The 22,756-nt window shown below is 53.3% G+C and overlaps 1 protein-coding gene across 6 annotated transcripts in view; it reads right to left on the bottom strand.

The window, feature by feature from the left end:
* RNFT2 (ring finger protein, transmembrane 2) overlaps positions 1–22,650 on the bottom strand; it is a 69,624-nt gene extending 46,974 nt beyond the window's left edge. For 4 of the 6 annotated variants that reach the window (XR_007911926.3, XR_011385211.2, XM_051826636.3 and 1 more), the window contains exons 1-7: positions 22,510–22,650; positions 21,228–21,406; positions 20,758–20,816; positions 14,139–14,590; positions 11,012–11,088; positions 5,885–5,985; positions 1,981–2,134 (exon numbers count right to left, since the gene is read on the bottom strand). Coding sequence is in view for 4 of the 6 variants with exons in the window: in XM_051826636.3 (XP_051682596.3) it covers positions 1,981–2,134; positions 5,885–5,985; positions 11,012–11,088; positions 14,139–14,590; positions 20,758–20,816; positions 21,228–21,251 (867 nt within the window). In the remaining 2 variants the exon portion in view is untranslated. The other 2 variants (XM_051826634.3, XM_051826632.3) reach the window with 2 other exon arrangements.
* Positions 22,651–22,756: the final 106 nt, after the last annotated feature.

Raw genomic sequence — 22,756 nt, 5'->3', positions numbered from 1 at the left:
AGTGAACCATCGGATGGAAGACCTCTCTCTCTCTCTCTCTGTCTCTGCCTTTCCTCTCTCTGTGTAACTCTGACTTTCAAATAAATAAATAAATATTTAAAAAAAAGAACTTGGTTATGGACTGGAAAAAGCAAGGGAAGAGGAGGAAGACAAACCAAGGTCACTCCTAGTTGCTGACCTGAGCAAGCGGCAGATGGAGGGGCAGCCCTCTGAGATGCAGAGCAAGGGGGAGGCCCAGGCTTTGAGGCAGCTCCCAAGTTCATTCTTGGCAATCAGTCCACTGTGCCTCGTTCCTTTGTCTGCCTCAACCCCAGCAATGCTGACAGAGCCTTCCTCAGGAGGCCATATTTTAGCTTACTTGAAATCACCCCCTCTTGGCCAACAGCTGATTGGATAAAGGGTGGCCACATGACCCTCACACCCCCCACAGTCCAGCTGGTGGAAGATGGGGACTGGGCCCAGGAGTGTGCATGAGCTGCAGAATGCTAAGAGGACAAGTCATGTGACGGTGGCTCTGGTAGGTGGCAGACCATGAGCCACACCACAGCCAGGGAGGTTCCATTTTGGTATACCAGGACTGAGAAAGGCTTGTCACCTGTCCGAAGTCACACAGCCACAGAGGGGCATAGCTGGGGCCTGAAGGTGGCTGTGTCTGGAGCCCATGTCCACAAGTATAACCATTAGCAGCACTGCTTCCCACGGCCTAGTACATGGTGGAGTGTCATGGGACACTGCACAGGCTTGGGGATGGTGATGGTGGTCTTGGAGGTCAGATAAGGGCATCTTAGGACCACTGCAGGCCCACTGTTTCCCCTCTCCATTTCCTCTTCCTCCAAGCAATGCCTGGCATACATTCTGAGCTTTCTGACCTTGAAATATGTGGATTTTCCCTCTTTAACCCACCTGCCTTGGTCACCTTTCAGAAGCACTGGCAGTTCTTATAACCCACAGGTGATATCTTGTCCTAGGCCAGCTCAGTCCTCGGCACCCCATTGGCTACTCCCCAAGACCTCTCCATCCCAAAGCGGGAATGCAGGCCTTCCCCAAGGTAGTACCATTGCTACTGCTTGTCCCACCTGGGTCCCTGGCAGACATTACTAATCGATCACAGAGCTCTTTCCTCCTGAGCCTAGGTACCTTTTACAAAATGAGATCCAGGCATCACAAACAGTTGAAAACCTGTTAGGCCCCTTCCTCCTTGGGAGATATAGGGCATTTCACATGTTTTTTTCCTTTCTCAGGTGACATTTCAAGGAAGCTATGGTTTGGATGTGGTTTGCCCCTCAAGGACTCACATGTTGGGAGCTTGGTTCCTGTTGCGGCAAATGTTACGACATGGTGGGACCTTTAAGGGGTGGGGCCTAGTAGAAGGTCATTAGGTCAGGAGATGACTGGGGACTCTGCCCTTGGAAGGGATTAAAGTTGTTCTCATGGGACGCTCAATCATTTTCATAGGAGGGCTGTATAAAAGGAGCAAGCCTGACCTCGCCCCAGCTTCTGGTCCTCACCCTGTGATATCTTCCTTTCACACTGCACCTGCTGTGATGACACTCCCACAGTGGGAGCAGCCAGGCTGGCCTTGGCAAGAGCTGGCACCATGCAGTATGGACCTTCAGCCTCTGCCGTAGCGAGCCAAGCAAACCTCCTTTCTTCATATCCATCTAGTCTCGGGTGCTTACTTATAGCCACACACATGGACTGACACAGATGACAGCAGTATCCAGGGCAGCTCTGAGCAACAGAACCCAGGAGATGAACTTGGAGGGTGGCGGTGGGACAAGAAGGAAGGAGGACAAAGAGCCAAGCTCGGCCTCCAGGAACCAGGAGGTGGGTGGCAGGTGCCACTGGCTCTGGTTCTGTGTATTCCACGCAGTGGCATCAGCGCTGCCTTCACCCATCCCCTCCTCTCCCAGAAGATGCCCTGAATCCCCTGGAGAATAGGTGCGAGTGGGGCCACCTGCAGCCACACCCAGTGCCTACCTTGGACTTGACAGCCAGGATGATCTTGGGCAGGGCCACGATGAGGCACTTGAGGGCGATGGTGATGTATTTCAGCACAAAGTCGGCAATCCCCACGATCCACAGCAGGTCGAAGAAGTCTAGAGTCTCCAGGTTGGGCTTCAGGAAGATGAGGCTGTCGGGGGGATTCAGAAAGTCAGCACGTTCAGTGAGTGCCAGGCCCGCACTCGGGAGTCCCACAGATGTCACCTGCGGAGGGGACACTGAACTGCACACCTGTGCCTGCTCCCGAGCCTGCTACTCACCTGCCATGGGTCCTCTGGTGGGTCTCTTAACCTCACTCAGCCTCAATTCTCTTGAGAGTTAAGTGACCAGATTGACTGTGAACATCATTAAGCGCCCCTCCAGATTCTAGGCGTCCACAGCAGGCTTTATCAGAGGTAAAAGGAAGGACAGAGGGAATCTGATACATCAGGCATTGTGCTAAGCTCTTTAAAAAAATTAATTTGGGGGCCAGCATTGTCTATCAGCAAGTTAAGCCTCCACCTTCCACACTGGCATCCCACACAGATGTCAGTTCAATTCCCAGCTGCTCTACTTCCAATCCAGCTCCCTGCTCATGCGCCTGGGAAAGCAGCAGAGGATGGCCCATGTGTTTGGGTCCTTGTGCACATGTGAGAGACCCGGAAGAAGCTCCTGACTCCTGGCTTTGGCCTGGTCCAGTCTGGGCTGTTGTGATCATTTGGGGAGTGAACCAATAGATGGAAGATCTGTCTCTGTAATTGCTTTTTTTTTTTAAGATTTATTTATTTACTTGAAAGTCAGGGTTACACAGAGAGAGGAGAGGCAGAGAAAGAGGTCTTTTATTCGCTGGTTCACTCCCCAAGTGGCTGCAATGGCCGGAGTTGCACCGATCTGAAGCCAGGACCCAGAAGTTTCTTCTGGGTCTCCCACGCGGGTGCAGGGGCCCAAGGACTTGGGCCATCTTCTACTGCTTTCCCAGGCCATAGCAGAGAGCTGGATTGAAAGTGGAGCAGTTGGGAGTTGAACCAGCGTCCATATGGGATGCTAGCACTGCAGGTGGCAGATTTATCCACTTCTGTTACTATTTTACTAAAAAGGCCTTTCTAATCCTTTCTCTTTCCCCACCTTAGGAACTCCTAGAACCCATATGCTGAGTCATTTGATAATATCCTGTAGATTCCCAACAGTGTTTTTTAGTTTTCTAATTTCTTATTCTTGCTTTTGGTCTGACTGTATAATTTCCTGTGTTTTGTCTCCTAAGTTGGATATTCTTTCTTCGCTTCACCGATTCTGTTGTTAAGGCTCTCCATTGTTTTTTTATTTGTTCCACTGAATTCCTCATTTCCAAGATTTCATTTTGATTTCTCTTTAAGGTCTCAATTTCGTGGGAGAAATTTTCTTTCATGTCATGTTTGGATTTCATTAGTTTGTACATTTGCTTCTCCTTCTTTTTTTTTTTTTTTTCTACAGGCAGAGTTAGACAGTGAGAGAGAGAGAGTGAGAGAGAGAGAGAGAGAGAGAGAGAAAGAGAAAGATCTTCCTTTCGTTGGTTCACCCCCCCCCCCCAAATGGCCGTGCTGCGCCAATCCAAAGCCAGGAGCCAGGTGCCTCCTCCTGGTCCCCCATGCAGGTGCAGGGCCCAAGCACTTGGGCCATCCTCCACTGCCCTCCTGGGCCACAGCAGAGAGCTGGACTGGAAGAGGAGCAACTGGGACAGAATCCGGTGCCCCAGCTGGGACTAGAATCCGGAGTGCTGGCGCCGTAGGCGGAGGATTAGCCAAGTGAGCCACGGTGCTGGCCATGCATTTGCTTCTGATTACTTCTCAGTAATCCTATGATCAATTTTTTTGAATCCCATTTCTGGGATTTCTTCAATCTCTTCATTTTCACAATCCAGTATCGAGGTGTTGTGTTCTTTTTGGGGTGTCATGTTGTCTTCCTTATTCTTATTTCCTAGACTGGTGTGTTTGTATTTGGCATTTGTGGGGATACTCATTGGTTTCTTCTTTGTTTCTTCGCTGTGGTGGCTTTTATCTTTGGACTATGTCTGACTGGATTAGTGGAGTGTCTGCTTTCAGGGACTACCTAGAGGTGTGTGGTGGGAGTGGCCAGGGAGCTCTGTTCAGTGCCCCAGGGTGAAGGTGTCTGAGGTGACACACCCAGGTTTGGCAAGGTAAATATATATATATATATATATATATACATATTTTTTTTTTTCAGGGGAGGTGTTTTGTTGTCTGTTGGCATAGACTCAGCTGAGCTCCTCACCTTGAAGGAAACTGGTGCCTGGACACTAGCCTCTGTGAGTATATGATTTGTCCACTCTGCCACAAGGACCACACAAAGATGCTACCAGACATCTAAAGAAGAACTAACTAACTCCACTTCTCAAGTTATTCAAAATAATCAAAAGGGAGGGAATACTCCCAAATTATTTCTATGAAGTCAGCATCACCTTAATTCTAAACTTGAAAACAATACAACAGAGAAAGAGTACAGGCCAGGTTCCCTGATGAACACAGACGCAAAAAATCCTAAACTAAATTCTGGCCAACTGAATCCAACAACACACCAGAAAGGTCATTCACCCAGACCACGTGGGAGTTATCCCTGGTATGCAGGGATGGTTCAACATTCACAAATCAATGTGATACACCACTTTAACAAACTGCAGAATAAAAACCATATGATTATCTCAATAGATGCAGAGAAAGCATTTGATAAACTACAACACCCTTTCATGATGAAAACTCTAAGCAAATTGGGTATAGAAGGAACATTCCTCAATACAATAAAGGCAATTTATGAAAAACCAATAGTGTCCTATTGAAGGGGGAAAGTTGGAAGCATTCCCACTGAGATCTGGAACCAGAAAAGGATGGGCAAAAAAGAAAGAGAGAGAGAGAGAGAGAGAGAGAGAGAGAGACAGAGATCTGCCATCTACTGGTTTTCTCCCCAAATGCCTGCAAGAATCAAGAGCCAGGCCTGGACCAGACCAAAGATGGATCCGGGAACTCCATCTAGGTCTCCCACAAGGGTGGTAGAGACCAAACTACGTGAGCCATCATGTGTTGCCTCCCTGTGTGCATTAGCAGGAAGCTGGAATTAGAAGTGGATCTGTGGCGGCGAAGGTGGCGGGGGTGCTATGGCATAGTGGGTTAAGCCACCGTCTGCAGTACCAGCATCCCATATTGGCACTGGTTTGAGTCCCAGCTGCTCCACTTCTGACCCAGCTCTCTTCTATGGCCTGGGAAAGCAGACAAAGATAGCCCAAGTGCTTGGGTCCCTGTACCCATGTGGGAGACCCAGAAGAAGTTCTTGGCTCCTGGCTTCAGATGGGCCAGCCCCAGCCATTGTGGCCATTTTGGGGAGTGAACAGGTGGATGGAAGACCTTTATTTCTCTGTCTCTGCCTCTCTATAACTCTGCCTTTCAAATAAATAAATAAATAAATAAATAAAAAGAGATGGAACTGGGACTCAAACCCAGGTACTCAGGATGCAGATAGCCAAGTGATATCTTAACTGTTACAGCAGACACCTGCCCAGCTCAGTATTTTTGATCTGTGGCTGGCTGAATCCACGGATGGGGCGCCTACAGACACAGATGGCTAACTGTCCTGCATTAAATAAAATCGTTTGTTAAAAGTGATTTCTTCTGTTTCCTTTTAGTTTTCTTGATGTGGCAACTAGAAAGTGTCAACTTACCTATGTGGCTTGCATTGTATTTTTATCAGAGAGAGTTGCTATGGGCAAGTGTGTGCCCCAACAGCAAGGTGGGATCTGAAAGGTGCAATGTGACACAGAGCTGGTGCACCGTTCTTCCCAAGCGAAGGGTGTGTGCCCCAAGCCCAGCAAAGCCCCCCAGCCCTGCTGGGGTTGGTGTCAGACTCCCCTCCTTACCTGTTATACAGCTGCTGGGAACTGAAGGTGTAGAGGACATACAAGGTGTTCCCCGCCAGGAAGGCCAAGATCCACAAGATGACCAGCACTGACCTCTTCTCCTGGAGACAAAGCGAGAGATATCTGTGGGGACACTGTGATGCCAAAGGCACACACGATGGAATGTTCCAGAATGTTCTCTGTTGACCTTTAACTTTCCAGTTTCTTAAAGCTTTGGAGGAAGCTGGGCTTACAGTGAAGGGAAGGGCACTGGCATCTTTCCATCCCACTGGAACCCAAGGGGTGGAGAGGGGGGTAAGGGTGGACACCGTCTTGGAGAACCATCTGGAACGACTAGAAAGCAGTGTGGCACACAGCACAGACTCCACAGCCAGACAGCCTGGATTCAGATCCTCCGTCTGCAGCTGGGGAGCTGTCCAGTCTCAGGCAAGTGCATTCTCCTTGCACATCTGTACATAGGAGAGCACTTCACCAAGTTCAAGGGAAGATGGCGTTAAAAGTATGAGTTTAAGGGCAGGCATATGGTGCAGTCATTAAGATGTCACTTGGGATACTCACGTCCCATATCACCACCTGGTCTGAGTCCCTGCTCTGCCTCTGATTCCAGCTTCTGGCTAGCGTGCACCTTGGGAGGCAGCAGGCAATGACTTGAGTAGCTGGGTCCCCACCCACGTGGGAGAACCAGACTGAATCTTCTACTTCTTTTTTTTTGTTTTTTTAGATTTCATTTTATTTATTTGAAAGGCAGAGTTACAGAGAGAGAGGTAGAAGGAGAGAAAGAGATCTTCCATCTGCTGGTTCACTCCCCAAATGGTCTCAACAGCCAGGACTGGGCCAGGCTGAAGCCAGGAGCCAGGAGCTTCACCCAGGAATCCCAAGTGGGTACAGGGGCACAAGGACTTGGGGCCTCCTCTGCTGTTTTCCCAGGCACATTGGAAGTGGAGCAGCCAGGACTCAAATCAGCACCCGTATGGGATGCTGGCATTGTAGGTGGTGGCTTATCCTGTTACACCACAATGCCAGCCCCAAGTTTTCAACTTCTGGCTTCATCTTGACCCAGTCCTAGCTGCTGTGGGCATTGATGGGAATGGACTTGCAGAGGGAAGATCTGCTTCTGTCTTTCAAATAAAATGAAAATAAATAATACATCTTTAAGAAGTAAAAAAAAAAGTATGAGTTTATTTTGAAACAAAAAGATTTTTAAGCTTTGCATAGGTTTTTCATAATATACATTTTCCATATAGTATAAGAAAAACTTTGTGAACACACACATAAAAATAAACACATCCAGGGGCCGGTGCTGTGGCACAGTGGGTTAACGCCCTGGTCAGAAGTGCTGGCAACCTATATGGGCGCCAGTTCTAGTCCTGGCTGCTCCTCTTCCAATCCAGCTCTCTGCTGTGGCCTGGGAAAGCAGTAGAAGATGGCCCAAGTCCTTGGGCCCCTGCACCCACATGGCAGACCTGGAAGAAGCTCCTGGCTTCGGATCAGCGCAGCTCTGGCCATTGCAGCCATCTGGGGAGTAAACCAGCAGATGGAAGACCCCTCTCTCTCTCTGCATCTCCTCTCTGTGTAACTCTGAACTTCAAATAAATAAATAAATCTTTTTTTAAAAAAATAAACACATCCATTTAATTCCATTTTCTCTGAACTCTTTGAAGTCCCCTGGTATTACTGTCTGCCTTCCAGAACTGTGAGGATTAATGTACATCAGTGCTTCCTGGAGGGACGCCCAGCGAGTGGCAGTCGCAGTTCACATTTCCTGTCAGCAAATGAGACACACAGAAATTAGATAATTCTTGCTCAAGGGCACACGTGCTAACCCTTATTGTCCTCATCTGAAAACGAGGGTGTGACTGAGGATTAGGTCAAATTAATAAATCTAAATATTCAGGGGCTGGCGCTGTGCTATAGCACTATAAAGCCACTGCCTGCATTGCTGGCAGCCCATGTGGGTGCCGGTTCGAGTCCTGGCTGCTCCACTTCCAATCCAGTTCTCTGCTATAGCCTGGGAAAGCAGTAGAAGATGTCTCAAGTCCTTGGGCCCCTGCGCCTGCGTGGGAGACCCGGAAGAAGCTCCTGGCTCCTGGCTTTGGATCAGCTCAGCTCTGGCTGTTGCAGCCAATTGCGGAGTGAACCAGCGGATAGAAGACCTCTCTCTCTCTGCCTCTCCTTCTCTCTCTGTAACTCTTTCAAGTAAATAAATAAATCTTTTAAAAAAATAAAATAAATATACAGTCTATGGTGGGCATTTGGCCTAGTGGTTAAGATGCCTGCGTCTCACTTCACAGGGCCTTGATTTAATCTCTGGTTCCAGCTCCTGACTCAGATTCCCGCTTATGCACAACCTGGAAGGCAGAAGTGACAGCTCAAATAATCGGGCTCCTGCCACCCGTGTGGAGACCTGGATTCAGTTCCCAGCTCCAGGCTTCGGCCTGGCCTCGTCACAGGCATTGCAGGCACACGGGCAGTGAGACAGTGAGTGGGAGTTCTTTCTCTCCATTTAACTCTCCCCTTGCCTATCCACTTGCCTATCCAATAAGCAAACGTCTGGCGTGGTACAGACACACATCAGGTTTACACCGCGTAGGACCTACGACTAGGTGTCTCCAGCCCGGCAGTAGACTCAGTGCTCGAAACTTCTGTGCTGGAAACTTCTGTGCTGGCTTTTTCTAGCACAGACATCTATGCCACCACCCCGCACTGATCCTGCTCGCTGTAGGGCCACCCTGATGGGATCAAACTCATGCACAAGGCCATCAGCACCTGTCATAATCCAGCCCTCTCTCTCTTTTGCTAGCCTCACTCTGACTTAGTTCCCGGGGAGAAAAACCAGAAGCCATTCTCCGTTTGCTGCAGCTTCTGGGCGAGTGAGCGATCGCAGGAACTGTCCGGATGTGGCTGCAGCAAGGGTGCGCTCCAGCCCAAGGACCCCTCTGCTGCTGATCTTCATAAAGCTTGTCTTTTCCTGGACCGGGCGGCTACACTGCTGGAACAAGATGAGGTCATAACTTTCCCAGGGTAACCTTCCTTGCGGTTTCGGTAAATTCTCAATACATGCTGTCTCCAGACACAGCTCAGCGCCCCGCACCCTGTTTGGATGCACATTTCCAAAGAGCGGACTAAACAAATGCATCTCTATGTACCCATTATGCCAGGAGCGGTCAAGGTTAACGACTCTGAAAACCAGCTGCAACCAACTGCCTGCTCTTATCAATGTGATTAATCCACTCAGCAGCCCTTTTGCCTCAATCAATAATAGATTCCCGTTTGATTCTTCGCAGATTCAAAGGAACCGGGCGACAGAGAGGGAATGAGCAAAGCCCCGAGAGGACAGACTCAGAAAGACAAAAGGGGCAGCGCTCAAGTATAAAGCTCAGGTGCCGTGCAGACCCTTCTCTCAGAAAATATGCACACATGGGCAACACACACCCGTGTCTTCCTAGGGGTCAAGGCCCCCAGGAGGTCTGTCCAGGCATCCACTGGGTCCCTAAAATTTCCACATACGTTACTGCATCTGTGAGAGAGGGGCAGCTTCCAATCCTCCCTCTTGGGTGTGGAATCCACCTGCTGTCTCAATTGTGGTAGACGGGGTTTTGCATAAGGACAATGAGCATAAGGGTCAAGAAGAGCCCCCTGGCTCTGGGTCCAACCCTGGCGCACGTGGAGACTGAGCTGCTGTCCAGGTGACACGGAGGCCCAGGTGCTTGTGAGCTCCAGAAGAGCAAGATGGGGTATCCGTCACTAGTGCAAACATGGGCTTCTACACGGCTCAATAAATGCTGCCGATAAGCCGGGCACTGTGCTAAACACCTGCTATGCAACCTCTCCTCTCATCCTCTAGATGGGCCTACAAAAGGGCACGAGTACAGGTGCCCCTGACTCATGTAACAGCGCCGTCACATCCTGACAGAGCCATGGTAAGCAGAAACACAAGTCCAAGTGCATTGACCGCATCTGACCTCCTGGGCCTCCGAGCTCGGCAACAAGCGCGCCGTCCACAGCTAGGTGTTTCCCTCATGACTGCAGTGCTGACTGGGAACTGCCGCCACCTCGCACCCCAGAGAGGATCGTCCGGGGTATCGCCAGCCCGGGAAAGAACCAAATTCCTAACTCAAAGGATGGCTTCCACTGGATACCTTCAGTTATACACAATCATAAGATTGCAAAGTCTAAGCTGGACCACCATTAAGTCAAGACCGTATGTAGTCCCTCTTCTAAGGGAACACCTGAGATGACCAAGGTAATCCACCTGTGGGCTTGCAGGTTGGGGGGGGGGGGCTGGCATTTGAGCTTGGAATCAGCAGTCTCTCAACTGCCTGGGTTCAAATCTTGATGTCACCACTGACACCAGCTGTGACCTCCAGCAGGAAACTTAGCTTCTCTGAGCCACAGTTCCATCATTAGGAAAGTGAAGTCAGAATGATTCTGCCTCCTCCAGGTTGCTGGGCTGAGTCTACAGGATGAGATGAAGAAGGGGCTCAGGGCTGTGCTGGCGGCAGAGAACACTGCGGACGGTGGCGGCATCAGCAGGAGGAAGGCGGCCCTAAGCCTGATGTGGGTTGCGAGTGAGCTAATGAGTTGAATGTCAGGAGGGCAAAGGGGCTGGTCTGGGGGCACGTGGAGGAGAGGCTGGAGGGACTGGTCTCTATGGGGCACAGCAGAGCGGGAGGGGTAGCAGGAGAAGGCGTTCCCAAGATGCCCAAGATGCATGCTTTCCCGAGAAGCCTACACTCTGACTCTTGGAGCCTGTGTCTGTGTGAGCGACTCCCTGGCCAAGAGGTAAGAAGACAGCATCAGTTAGGAGTCAGCCCGCGCTGCCTGCATGACCCAGGCAGGCTGGGATAATCACAGGAGCCCTTACACATGGAAGAGGGAGATGCAAGTATGGAAGGACATGGAAGGCTGCGGACATGCAACCCCACTGGCCCAAAGCAAGAGGAAGAGGTCAGGAGCCAAAGAGACCAGCAGGGAGATGCTCCCCTCGGGCCTGCAGAAGGAATGCGGCCCTGCTGGCCTTGGTCTTGGCCTGCAGACTTCCGCCCTGCAGAACCGCCGGGTGATGAGCACGTCCTGTTGGCACCGCTGAGCCTACAGCCATTTTTCCCAGCAGCTGTGGAGACTCACCTTCAGGGAGACCTGCTCGCGGAGCGTGGAGTTGGCGTAGGCGAAGGTGCTGGCCATCCCGATGCACACAGCAATGCCTGCGGGACAGAGGAGGGCTCAACACCACCGGCTCAGACTCATCAGGCCCGGCCCAAGTCTGTGAGCAACGCTGGAGAGGGACACATCTGGGTCCCCTGGGAGTCCACAGACGAGGGAGAAGATCCCACTTCCGGGGGTCTAGTTCCTGCATGAACCACTGGGGGCCCTGAGCCATTCTGGCTGAGGGGCGGGGTGAGGCCACTGGGGGATAGTTCATGGCACCAGGATGGGAACACAGCCTGGGCAGGCTGGCAAGACCTGGCTTCAAACCCCAGTCCTGCCACCTCCTCTCTGTGTGAGCCTGGGCAAGTCACTGCCCCTGTCTGGGTCTCAGTCTCCTCATCTGTGAAATGGACAGAATAACACCAGTCCTTACCTAGTGGAGGGATAACGCTTAGAGAACATCATCTGATTATTTCTACTTTGTTTTTTTAAAGATTTATCTATTTATTTGAAAGGCAGAGTGACAGAAAGAGAGCAAGCAAGAGAGACCTTCTAACTGCTGGTCCATACTTCAGAGGACTGCAACAGCTGGGGCTGGGCCAGGCTGCAGCCAGGAGCTGAAAACTCAGGTCTCCCAGGTAGGTGGCAGGGACCCAAGCACTTGGGCCATCTGCTGCTGGCTTTCCCAGGCGCATCAGCAAGGAACTGGATCGGAAGCAGAGCAGCCAGTACCGGAACTGGCACTCCAACGCGGAGGACGCCAGTGCTCTGAGCACAGCTTGACCTGCTGCACCAAACACTGACCCTCTCCTTTTTCTAATTAAAAAGTTTATTTTTATTTACATGGAAGATAGAGAGACAGAGAGAGAGGTAAGAGATATGGATCTTCCCTCCGTGTCAGTCTAGGGGCTGGAAATTCAGTCTGAAGCTCCCCTGTGGGTGGCAGGGACCCGAGTCCTTGAGCCATCAGTGCTGCCTCCCAGGGGGCGCATCAGCAGAAAGCTGGAATCAGAGGTGGATCCAGACTCACACCCAGGCACTCTGATATGGGATGCAGGCGTGCCAAGGTATGGCTTAACATGTGCTAAACATTCACCCCTATTTCTACTTCCAAAACAGAGTCTGAGGTGCGTTATTTGCAATAAAAAACAGAAAAAGCGCACAACACCATAAGGAAATAAAATTGAACGTTAAAGGGGAAAAAAAATCCTGGCTAACAGGCAAACATGACCCAGGCAGATGGGGGAACGGAACTGAATTTTATTCCACAACTCATTTAATTGCTACTGTTTGCCAAACTACAATCTTGGAATTCTTCTTGAATACTGATTTTCAAATGCTACTTTTTTTTCTTTGTAGAAAGGATTCTGTTTTCACATGATGTGCTTGGCACTCACTCACTTTTCAATAGTACACATATCCAGGTATTTCAGATGTAAATATATATTACATTTTATATATTATAAATATGTATTATACTCCAGGTATAAAAATGTTTATTAAAAACATGAAATTCGAACGGGTAATGCCACAGTTGTTTTTTCCCCCTCTCCTCTTTGTTTAAAAAAGCAAACAAATGGTGCTGGATTGTGGTGCAGCAGGTTAATCTGCCCCTTGTGACACCAGCTTCCCACCCATATCAGACCACTGGCTGGAGCCCCAGCTGCTCCACTTCTGATCCAGCTCCCCGCTGGTGCACCTGGCGGGGCAACAGATGATGGCTCAGGTGCTTTGGCTCCTGCCACCCACGTGGGAGTCCTAAGTGGATTTCTGGGCTCTTATCTTCAGTCTGGCCCAACCATGGCCATTGTGGCCATTTGGGGAATGAATCAGCAGATGGAAGCTCTCTCTCTCTGTCATTGTGCCTTTCAAATAAGTAAAATGATTTTTTTAAAACAAATCAACAACAACAACAAAAAACCCCACCAACTGACAAAGAAAATGACCACACTGCAGAGCGAGAGAGGTGGGGGCTGTGGAGTTCCAGGCAGGGATCTGCGTGGCAGCTCCCACTTCCAGGACGTAGGAAGGGGCTGACAGGGTAGCACCCCACAGTCAAGAATGTGGGCTGATCTGTGGACGTCCCCTGTGGGAAGCAGCAGGGGCCATGGACAGTTCTCACCAGGGTTCCTGCTGCAGGACTAGCATGGCCGCCCACGAGCCCTCCAGGGCACGGCCACATCACAACCCAGGGACAGTCGGTAATGGTAACAATGCACCAGAGACCACTTAGGCAACGTGAGCCCTGCGCCACGTGCTATGCTAAGCACGTCATGACTCAGTATCTCACTTCCGAATGAGAAGTGGTGTTTAATGAGCACTTGCTATTTGCCAGTACTAAGCCAAGTATTTTCATGTGTGTTAAAACAAATGAAAATAACAAAAGTAACAATTTACACTTGCACGGTAGCCACGGTGCCAGGCGCTGTCCTCCATGCCTCACTCAGACTCAGCCTGTGATCCCATCAAGTGCAGCTGCCTGTTGGCATCCGGGAACCTCCCGAGGGTAGTGAAATCCATGGATGCACAAATCCCTAGTATGTGACGGAACAGTACTTGTGACCAGGTCACGCCCCTTCTCCACACACTCTGTTTTCTCTAGATGACTTGTAACACCTGCTGCAAAGCCAACACTACGCACGTAGCTATTATCCTGTGTTGTTTAGGGAATAAGGCCAGGGACAGGTCCATACACGCCAAGTGCGCATACATTTTCTTTCCAAATATTTTCCATCTGCAGTGGGTGGACTCTGGATGCAGAACCTGTGACCACTGGGGGTGGGGCAGACTGCACGTCCCATCACAACCCCCGTTTTATGGATGCTGAGGCACAGAGAGGTTCGGTATTGTTCCCAGGGTCACAGGGTGGGGAAGGGACACAGTGGGGTTCAGGCTCCAGCCATCCAAGCTTGCTCCTGCTCCTACCAACCAAGCAGCTGAACAGCTTTCTATCACTGCCCCCATTAGATCAGGAAACTGAGGTTCAGAGAAGCCAAGAGACTTACCCCAAGTCACACAGCCAGCCAGATCTGAAGCCAGGTCTGCCCTTGCCAGCCCCCGCCCCCCCCCACTACAGGGACCCCCCGTGTGCAGCCCCAGGCCTCACCGAGTTTATGCTGGAAGCACACTTTGGCCAAGAGGATGAGGATGAAGGGAAGCCCCTTCTGCAGCCAGCACATCACAGCCTTGAGCTCGGACAGGGCAGGCGCAGGTGTCCCCGGCTGCTCATCGCCAGCCTCCTCCGCGTGCCCGCGGTGGTCGCCGCCCACATGCTGCAGCAGGGAACCCCCGCGCGTGCCAGGGCCGTGGTGGAAGTGGTGGTGGGGCGGCCGGTGGTGGAAGGTGCCGCCCTCCTCTCGCGCCGCAGGCATCTGGATGAACACGTCGCCGCCGCTGGCCGCTGCGCCCAGCACCAGACTGGCTGGGAAAGGGCTGGCCGGCAGGCCGCCTGCGAGGCCGGAGAAGAGCGTGGGTGGGGAGGCCGCTTCTGCCTTCAGACTCTCGAAGACGCCACCCTCATCCACACTGGCCTCAGAGCTGAGCGCCTGGCTGCGATTCCTGCAGGACAGGGGCAGAGGAGTCAGGGGCGTGGCACCCCAGTGCAGGGGTGGGGGGTGGGGGCGGGGTGGGAGGGTAGGTGGGTGGGGCGCTGGCCAAGTAAGAGTAGCAATGGGGGCGCCCAGCTGTGAGCCCTCAATTCATGCCTGTTTATTTGAAGGGTACAGGAACACACACAGATCTGCCATCTGCTGGCTCACTCTCCAATTGCCCCAACAGCAGGGGCTGGGCCAGGCTGAAGCCAGGAGCTCCATCCAGCTCTCCCACATGGGTAGCAGGGATCTGGGTACCTGGGCCATCACCTGGTACCTCTCAGGGTTCACACTAGCAGGAAGCTGCAGCAGAAACAGAATCAGGACTCGAACCCAGGCTCTCCCAGGTGGCCCACCTCTGGGCCAAACGCCCACCCCTCAGACTGGTATGTTTAAGACCTAACCCCTGGAGACCTAAGAACAGGACCCCCTGTAGAGATGGGTGTTTACCAAGAGAACCAAAGCTTGGGCACTCACTCAGTAGGACCGGCGTCCTCAGAAGAAATTAGCTCACAGACATGCAGAGTGAGGACCTTGGGAAGCCATGGGCAGAAGATGGCATCCACAAGCCAAGGAGAGGCCTCAGAAGGACCCCCTGCCACTCACACACACCCCTGGATCCCGGCTTTCCCGCCCCCAGAACGGTGAGGGAAGGACTTCCTGTGGCTGCAGCCGCCTGGTCTGCAGGCCCTTGGGAGGACGGCCCCAGCGGCGCTGAACACTTGCTCCACATCAGACTCACTTTTTTTTTTTTTTTTTTTTTTTTGACAGGCAGAGTGGACAGTGAGAGAGAGAGACAGAGAAAGGTCTTCCTTCAATGGCCGCCGCGGCTGGCGTGCTGCGGCCGGCGCATCGTGCTGATCCGATGGCAGGAGCCAGGTACTTCTCCTGGTCTCCCATGGGGTGCAGGGCCCAAGCACTTGGGCCATCCTCCACTGCACTCCCTGGCCACAGCAGAGAGCTGGCCTGGAAGAGGGGCAACCAGGACAGAATCCGGTGCCCCGACCGGGACTAGAACCCGGTGTGCCGGCGCTGCAAGGTGGAGGATTAGCCTAGTGAGCCGTGGTGCCGGCCCCACATCAGACTCACTTCTAAGTGCTCAGCTGCCCCCGAACCCCGGAATCCTCCTCTCCACCCTGGCAGTAGGTGCTAGTGAGACCCCCGCTTTACAGGCCGAGCAGGTGAGACCCCGTGGAGACTGGGCGAGGCATGGAGCGGGCAGTGCAGACCCAGGCGGCTCACTCCAGAGCCTCCTCTCCTACCTGCTGTACGCACTGAACCCGAGCTCAGGATTCTGTGTGCTTCTGGGATAGTCTCTGGAACCCAGGGAACCCCTGGCTCTGGGACCTTCAGGTTCAGGGACTCCCAGGTCCCAAGAGGGGCACACAGGAATGGCAGGAAGAGACCCCCATGTGCACCCCAACGCCACCTTCACTAGGGGAACTTATCCCGCTGCCCTTGGTTTTCCCACCTGAAAAATGGGTGTGAAGTTCACTCAGGCCTAGAATTCCGGGGGATAAAATTGATAATGCCCTTTGCCACGTACCTGGAGCCTCCTAGATGCTCCTTCATACCTGGGAACCACACTCTCTTTTCCCAGGGAGGCACTCCGGGGCCAAATTGCCTTTTCTAGGTCCTAGCATGGGTTCTTGGGCTGGACTCAGGCAAACAACTCCAGGACTCTGTCAGAGCAGCCTGGAGTCACCCCTGTAGGAAGGGGGAGCCCAGGAGCAGATGGGGTGTCCATGGACGCTGAATCCCAGGGTTCCGGATGCCATCTTCCTTCCTTCCTTCCTTCCCTGTCCTCTTTTCCCATGGAACACTACGTGGGGATCCAGTCTACACTGCTTGATGTGCACCTGTCGGGGAGGAGGGGGGAGGCGACGTGCACCCTGCAGGAGGTCCCCCACAGCAATCTGAATACACCATGAGCTCGCTAACAGCAAGACCTGTGCTTCATTCACCCTCTGGATCCCACAACCCAGGGCACACAGCTGGTGCTTAATAAATGCACACCAGCTACTATTCCAGTCCCAAGTGAGTGAGGTTTTACGCTGCATTCATAGTTCATCCTGTATAATCCGTTCTCTCAGAGACCAGGGAACACTGTAGAACATGTATATCCAGTGATTTCATTATCCCATCAAGGACTTCCCAGGCTGTACTCCCTCCCGTAGTCTTAAAGCCTACTGATAGGCACCGGTGTCATTCCCACTGTACAGATGAAGAAACTCAGCCGGCGCCGCAGCTCACTAGGCTAATCCTCCGCCTTGCGGTGCCGGCACACCGGGTTCTAGTCCTGGTCAGGGTGCCAGATTCTGTCCCGGTTGCCCCTCTTCCAGGCCAGCTCTCTGCTGTGGCCAGGGAGTGCAGTGGAGGATGGCCCAAGTGCTTGGGCCCTGCACCCCATGGGAGACCAGGAGAAGCACCTGGCTCCTGGCTTCGGATCAGCGTGATGCGCCGGCCGCAGCACGCTGGCCGCGGCAGCCATTGGAGGGTGAACCAACGGCAAAAAGGAAGACCTTTCTCTCTGTCTCTCGCTCTCTCACTGTCCATGCTGCCTGTCAAAAAAAAAAAAAAAAAAGAAAAAGAAAAAGAAACTTAGACTTGGAGAGATGAACTCCCTACTCAAAGCCTCCTCCTGGAGAGAGCCGCCTTCACGGGGCTGTGCCATCCCACCCGGGTAGCCTGTGATCATCCGCCAGATTTCAGCTGAAAGCTCTCTTCTGGGGTGCAGCCTCCCCCCCTCCAACCCCAGACACAGAGTGCTCCCTGCTGCTGCTTCTCCCTGCACCCTCACTCACCTGCCTGGGACTGATCAGACCTCGGTTCACTCCTTATCTCTCGCTCTAGACTTGCCTGTGGCTCTCAAACCCTGGTTGCATACTGCAATCACTGGGGAGTGGGGGCTTTTGCAAGTTACAGGCGAGCCGAGCTCCCAGCACCTAGGGTTCCTCCGAGTTCCCTGGAGATCCTAATAGGCAGTCAGCGCTGCAAGGCAGTGCTCCGGACCAGGCTGCACTGCACAAGGTCAGAGCCAGTGTTAGCTCCCTGTGCATCCCGACCACCGGCACGGTGCACCTGGCACACGGCACGCGCCCACTAAACGTGGCCTGAAAAAGGGACTGAATGAACACACACTACAGACCCTGAGAAGGCCTGCAACAGGAAACAAATCAACTTTGTTTGAACCCGGTGCTTCCCAAACTTGTTTGGTGACAGGATCCCTCTGATCCATGGGAAATCTATGAAGCTCACCAGTTAAACACAGCAGGGAACTTCAGAAACCGGGCCTGAGGGTCCATTCCTCTAAACCTGGGGTACCCTGCAGATGGCTTCCCCCTCTTGTCTCCCACCACGTCTCATCTGTGCTGGCTTCCAAGGCCCAGGAAACATGCAGTCCACCTCCCTCGGGCTCTGGATAACGATGTTGGTATTAATCATGACGACAGCCATGGACACCTAGCTGCGCACTACAGGGGGCCTGGAGATTTTTTTGTTTATTTTTTATTTCTCCAAGAAACAGAGCTCAGAAAGCAGGAGTCCTGGCAGGTGTCCATGCTGGCCCGGGTGGAGGCCACCTTCTCCCCGGCCCCCTACTGTCCCATGGGGCACCTCCACACGCCCTTGAACTTTCCGGTACTCTGAGTTCACCGGGCTCGGGGGATGTCAGCATGACCTGGGAAGACTCAACCCACCGAGAAGCTGTTTATAGCCGGCCTCCCCGCATCTAGCCGGGATTTCAGTCTAAATGCTCCTTGGAGGGCACAGAGGCTCCACTTCCAATTTAACCCCTTAAGGGCTAGAGCTGGAGGCAGCCCAGAAGAAGTGGATTTGTCCATTTAGGCGGTGGGTGCCTCAAAGCACAGACTTTGGGGGACACGCGGACTGGGGCCCAAATCTCGGCCTTGCCCCTTCCTGGCTGTATGACTCCAGGTAATATACTTCCCCTCTCTGAACCTCAGTTTCTCCATCTGTACAATGGGGATTAAAAGCAGCCCTGATCTTACCAGGCTCCAGGGAGGGGGCCTCATACATGGGGTGGCCATGATTTTTCTGCTGTGGTCTCTTCCCTCAAGGATCTCCTGGTTCCCCTGAGAGCAGAGGGCAACACTGTCTTCAGAGACTGGGAAACTCTAACACTGAACGCCGGATGCTGTGTCTACACGGTCAAGTTCATTCCTTCATCAGCAGCCCTGCGTCTGATTATCTTCCATTTACAGAGGAAGACACAGAGACCCACGGGTGATGGGGAGGAAGTGGCTGTCCTGGGGTTTTGGCCAAGGGTTGTCAGACTTGAAGCCAGTGCTATTCCGAGTAGAACAGGCAGGACCAGGGCCAGCGCCGCAGCTCAGTAGGCTAATCCTCCACCTAGCGGCGCTGGCACACCGGGTTCTAGTCCTGGTCGGGGCGCCGGATTCTGTCCCAGTTGCCCCTCTTCCAGGCCAGCTCTCTGCTGTGGCCAGGGAGGGCAGTGGAGGATGGCCCAAGTGCTTGGGCCCTGCACCCGCATGGGAGACCAGGAGAATCACCTGGCTCCTGCCTTCGGATCAGTGCGCTGCGCCACGGCAGCCACTGGAGGGCGAACCAACGGCAAAGGAAGACCTTTCTGTCTCTCTCTCACTGTCCACGCTGCCTGTCAAAAAAAAAAAAAAAAAAAAAAAGAACAAGCAGGACCGACATAAAACTAGGTCCCAAGGCTGTGGCTGGAGGACACTCTGGGTGGTTGTGCGGCCGACCTTGGGGGCTGAGGGAGCCTGGAATAGGATGGCGAGGGACGAGATCGCTGGCTCTCTGCTCGGTAGATACGTGGGCTAGCGCCAGGGCAGGGAGACTGTCACTAACTGGGAACAGGCCACATGGCGTGTACAATCTTGGGTTTACATACATAGAAAGTCTAGCTCGTGAGTGTTTTCTTAGATCCTGTATTTACTCATTGCTTACAGGGCCAAAGTTATTTGTATCCCCGCTGTGGTTCAGAGCGGCTCATCTCCAGCCCGTCACCTCTTACTCTAACCCTCACACATGCAGCCAGTATTTCCTCTGCCCTAAATCACCCAGGCCAGACAGCAAACAACTGGAGCCCACCAGCACTGCTCACTCTAGCCGGTCCTAAGCTGTCCCCCTGCCCTGCCTCATCTGTTGCATGGAAAACACAAACAAGGCTTGGCCTCTGCTCTCATGACTGACATTGGAGCTTCCCCCTGTAGCTCCGGGTGCTGTTCCCCACCAACCCCCCCCCAATATGTAAGCAAGGAAAATCCCCTTGCAAAGTCCCTGGCCTCTCAGTGTTCCAGACTGAAGGCCTGTGTGCCCCGCATTCCCACGCTGACATGCTAAAATCCAACAGGATGGCATTAGGAAATGGGATATCACTTTGGGAAGTGACTTCTCTATGGGATGAGTGCCCACACAGAAAGAGCTGTGGTGCAGCCGGATGAGCTGCCCTAGGGGACAGCTGCATCCCACACGAGAGGGCCTGGTGTGCGTCCTGGCTACTCCCTGGGCTTCCAATCCAGCTCCCTGCTAATGCACCCGGAAGACAGCAGGTGATGGCCCAAGTGCTTGGGTTCCCGCCACTCCTATGGAAGACCCAGGTGGAGTTCTCGGTTCTTGGCTTTGGCCTGGCCCCACCCTGGCTGTTGTGGGCCTTTGGAGAGTGAACCAGTGGATGGACGATCTCTCTCTTCTCTGACTTTCCACCTTTCAAATCAATCAATGCATCTTAAAGTAACAACAACAACAAACAAAAGAACAGACTGATCCCTGGCCCCTGCTAGCCTGTCAAAGAAACCGCCCTAAATCAGGAAACAAGTCCTCACCAGACGACACCAGCTCTGCCGGTGCCCTGGTGTTGGACTTCAGAGCTTCCAGAACCCTAAGACGTCCCCGTCTGCCATCTAAGCTGCCCAGCGTTCTGCCTGAACGGATGAAGGCATCGCCAGAAGTCAAAATCCCGCAGGTGCTGTCACTGGCCCTGCGGAAGGCCGTCCCTGCGCAGGGCGGCTTCCACGCCCGTCTCCTTGGCGAGGCTGACAGCTCTGAGAGGCAGGGGTCGTTCCATCCAGTGTGGGGTTCCCTCTGGCCGTCACACACCCAGGGTGCTCAGATGGAAGGGAACCGAGAGAGCCCTACCTTTCAGGCGGGACGTTATCTGTGTTGCTGCTGTGGCGTCTCTGCATTTTCCTTAACACCTGAAAGCCAACACACAGGAGAGTCAGAACCTCCCGACACGCCCACTGCTTATCAGGTTGCCATGGTAACCATCAACAAGGGCTCTGTTGGACCCCATTGTGGTCTTTCATGCCACCCGAGCTTCCATCTGACTTGCAGTCCCATGAAGTAAGTGTGGTCAGCCCATCTCCCAGGTGAGAATGATGAGACTCGCAGGTGCAGGATGTCCTCAGGCGAGAGGAGCCAGCAGTGCGCTGTGCAGCTGGATGCTGGACTGACACTGCCCCTAACATGCTGTGTGACCTTGCACACATCAGCTACCTCTCTGTGGCTTCAGCCACTTAGGAGGCCTAGAGAGGTCAGACTTCTTCCGGGCCACACATGTAATAAAGTGGCCACTGGGGACGTGCATTCCCGGGAACAGCCGTCACCTGTTTCACTGCGAGTAGCCACATGGACGTCAGCACTCCATACTGCCAACACCGGGGGTGGTCATTTGGCGCTCCTGCTGGGGAGAGGGTCACTGGAGCCCGGAGACGGCAGGCCTTCCCTCCTCTTCCTCTCCGGAGGGATGCACAGGTCAGGAGAGCTGGCCGGGACGCTCCAAACCCTGGACGGCACAGAACACCTGGGTAAACAGCCCGTGGGTGCTCTGCGCCCGGTAAGTCTGCAACATTGTTGGTTGCAATGGGCAAATGACGCCATCCGCTCCATATCCTCTTGCTGATGACTCTTTGCAACACTTTTGCATAGTTAAGATCATGTATTTGAATCCACTATTCCAGGATAAGACTTGACTGGGGAATGAGGTAAACACGTTTCAGATCCTCCCACGGCTGCCCGCCCCAAGCAGAATAAGTAGGCTCTGTTCACAGCCCAGGGATCCTGCCCGAGGTGGGTGCACACGTCTCACTGTCTCTTCTGGGACCAGGGAGTGCCTTTGACTTGCTCTGCAGATGGCAGGTCAAAGGTCACCTTCTCCCAAGGGTCCTGGCCACCCCGCTGACCTCTCCGGCTGTGGAGTGGTTTCCGAACCCCGCCAACCTCTCAAGGGGGCCCTGTCGTGCTTCCTAGGGCCACTGAGTGGAGCTAGAACCCATCAGCTATGTCTCCTTTGCTTTGGGCTAAGTGGGTCTTGGGTCTACCATGTCCCTACACAAAGGAAGGCCCATTAAGCAGAGTTCTCAAGAACCTGTCTGTTGCTCAACGCCCCCGCCCCCCAACCCGCAAATCCCTGGAGACGACACAGGCTCCCGAGGGCCGCCCGCACACCTCCTAAACGCAATGCCCAAGGTCTAGTTCGCACGCTTGCTTTCCACTCAGTTTCCGAATCTCTGTGGGAGGCAGGCGGTCCGTGAGTTCCTACAAAACCGAATTCTGGAACCAACGCCCGTACGCGGGACGGAGCTCCAGGACCGAACGCATCGCCCAGAGCTCCCCACTACCTCGGGGAGGGCCGCGCCGCCACCCTCCGAGGCCTGCGACGCTGTGCGTCGTGCGCGGGCCGCTACACTGCTGCACAAGCGCACGCGAGGGAGCATCTCCTGCAGTACTTGCAACGGAAGCAGGCAGGTGCGTCCGCTCCAACGTCGCGAGCGCTGTCCGCTCCTGCCACCCACGCACAGCGCCCAGCGCTCTGGGCTGCAAGGCTTGACTTCATAGACCGAGCCGGTTTTCAAGGAAAAAAAAAAAAAAAAAGCGTTCTGCTATTACCTGCCCAGACAATTCAGCAATCACAGCCGCATCACTCACGTCCATCTGAGCCAATCGCTGGCGCTGCGCGGGCAGCACGTGACTTCCGAGTGCTTCCGGTTTCTCCTCCCGAGCGTTCTCCAGGTTGCGGCACTAGGCGCTAGGACCCCAGCACAGCTGCTCTGGTCGCTTGGAAACGATTGCCCGCCCCCTTCGCAGACTTTAGCCAATAGGAGACCTCCACTCCTCAAGGACCCAATGGTAAGGA

The sequence above is a fragment of the Oryctolagus cuniculus genome, chromosome 21 (assembly GCF_051225735.1).
Source record: "Oryctolagus cuniculus isolate XC-2025 breed Fujian yellow rabbit chromosome 21, ASM5122573v1, whole genome shotgun sequence".
NCBI lineage: Eukaryota > Metazoa > Chordata > Mammalia > Lagomorpha > Leporidae > Oryctolagus > Oryctolagus cuniculus.
Note: the sequence above shows the minus strand (reverse complement) of the source record. Positions and strands in the feature narration are given on the sequence as shown.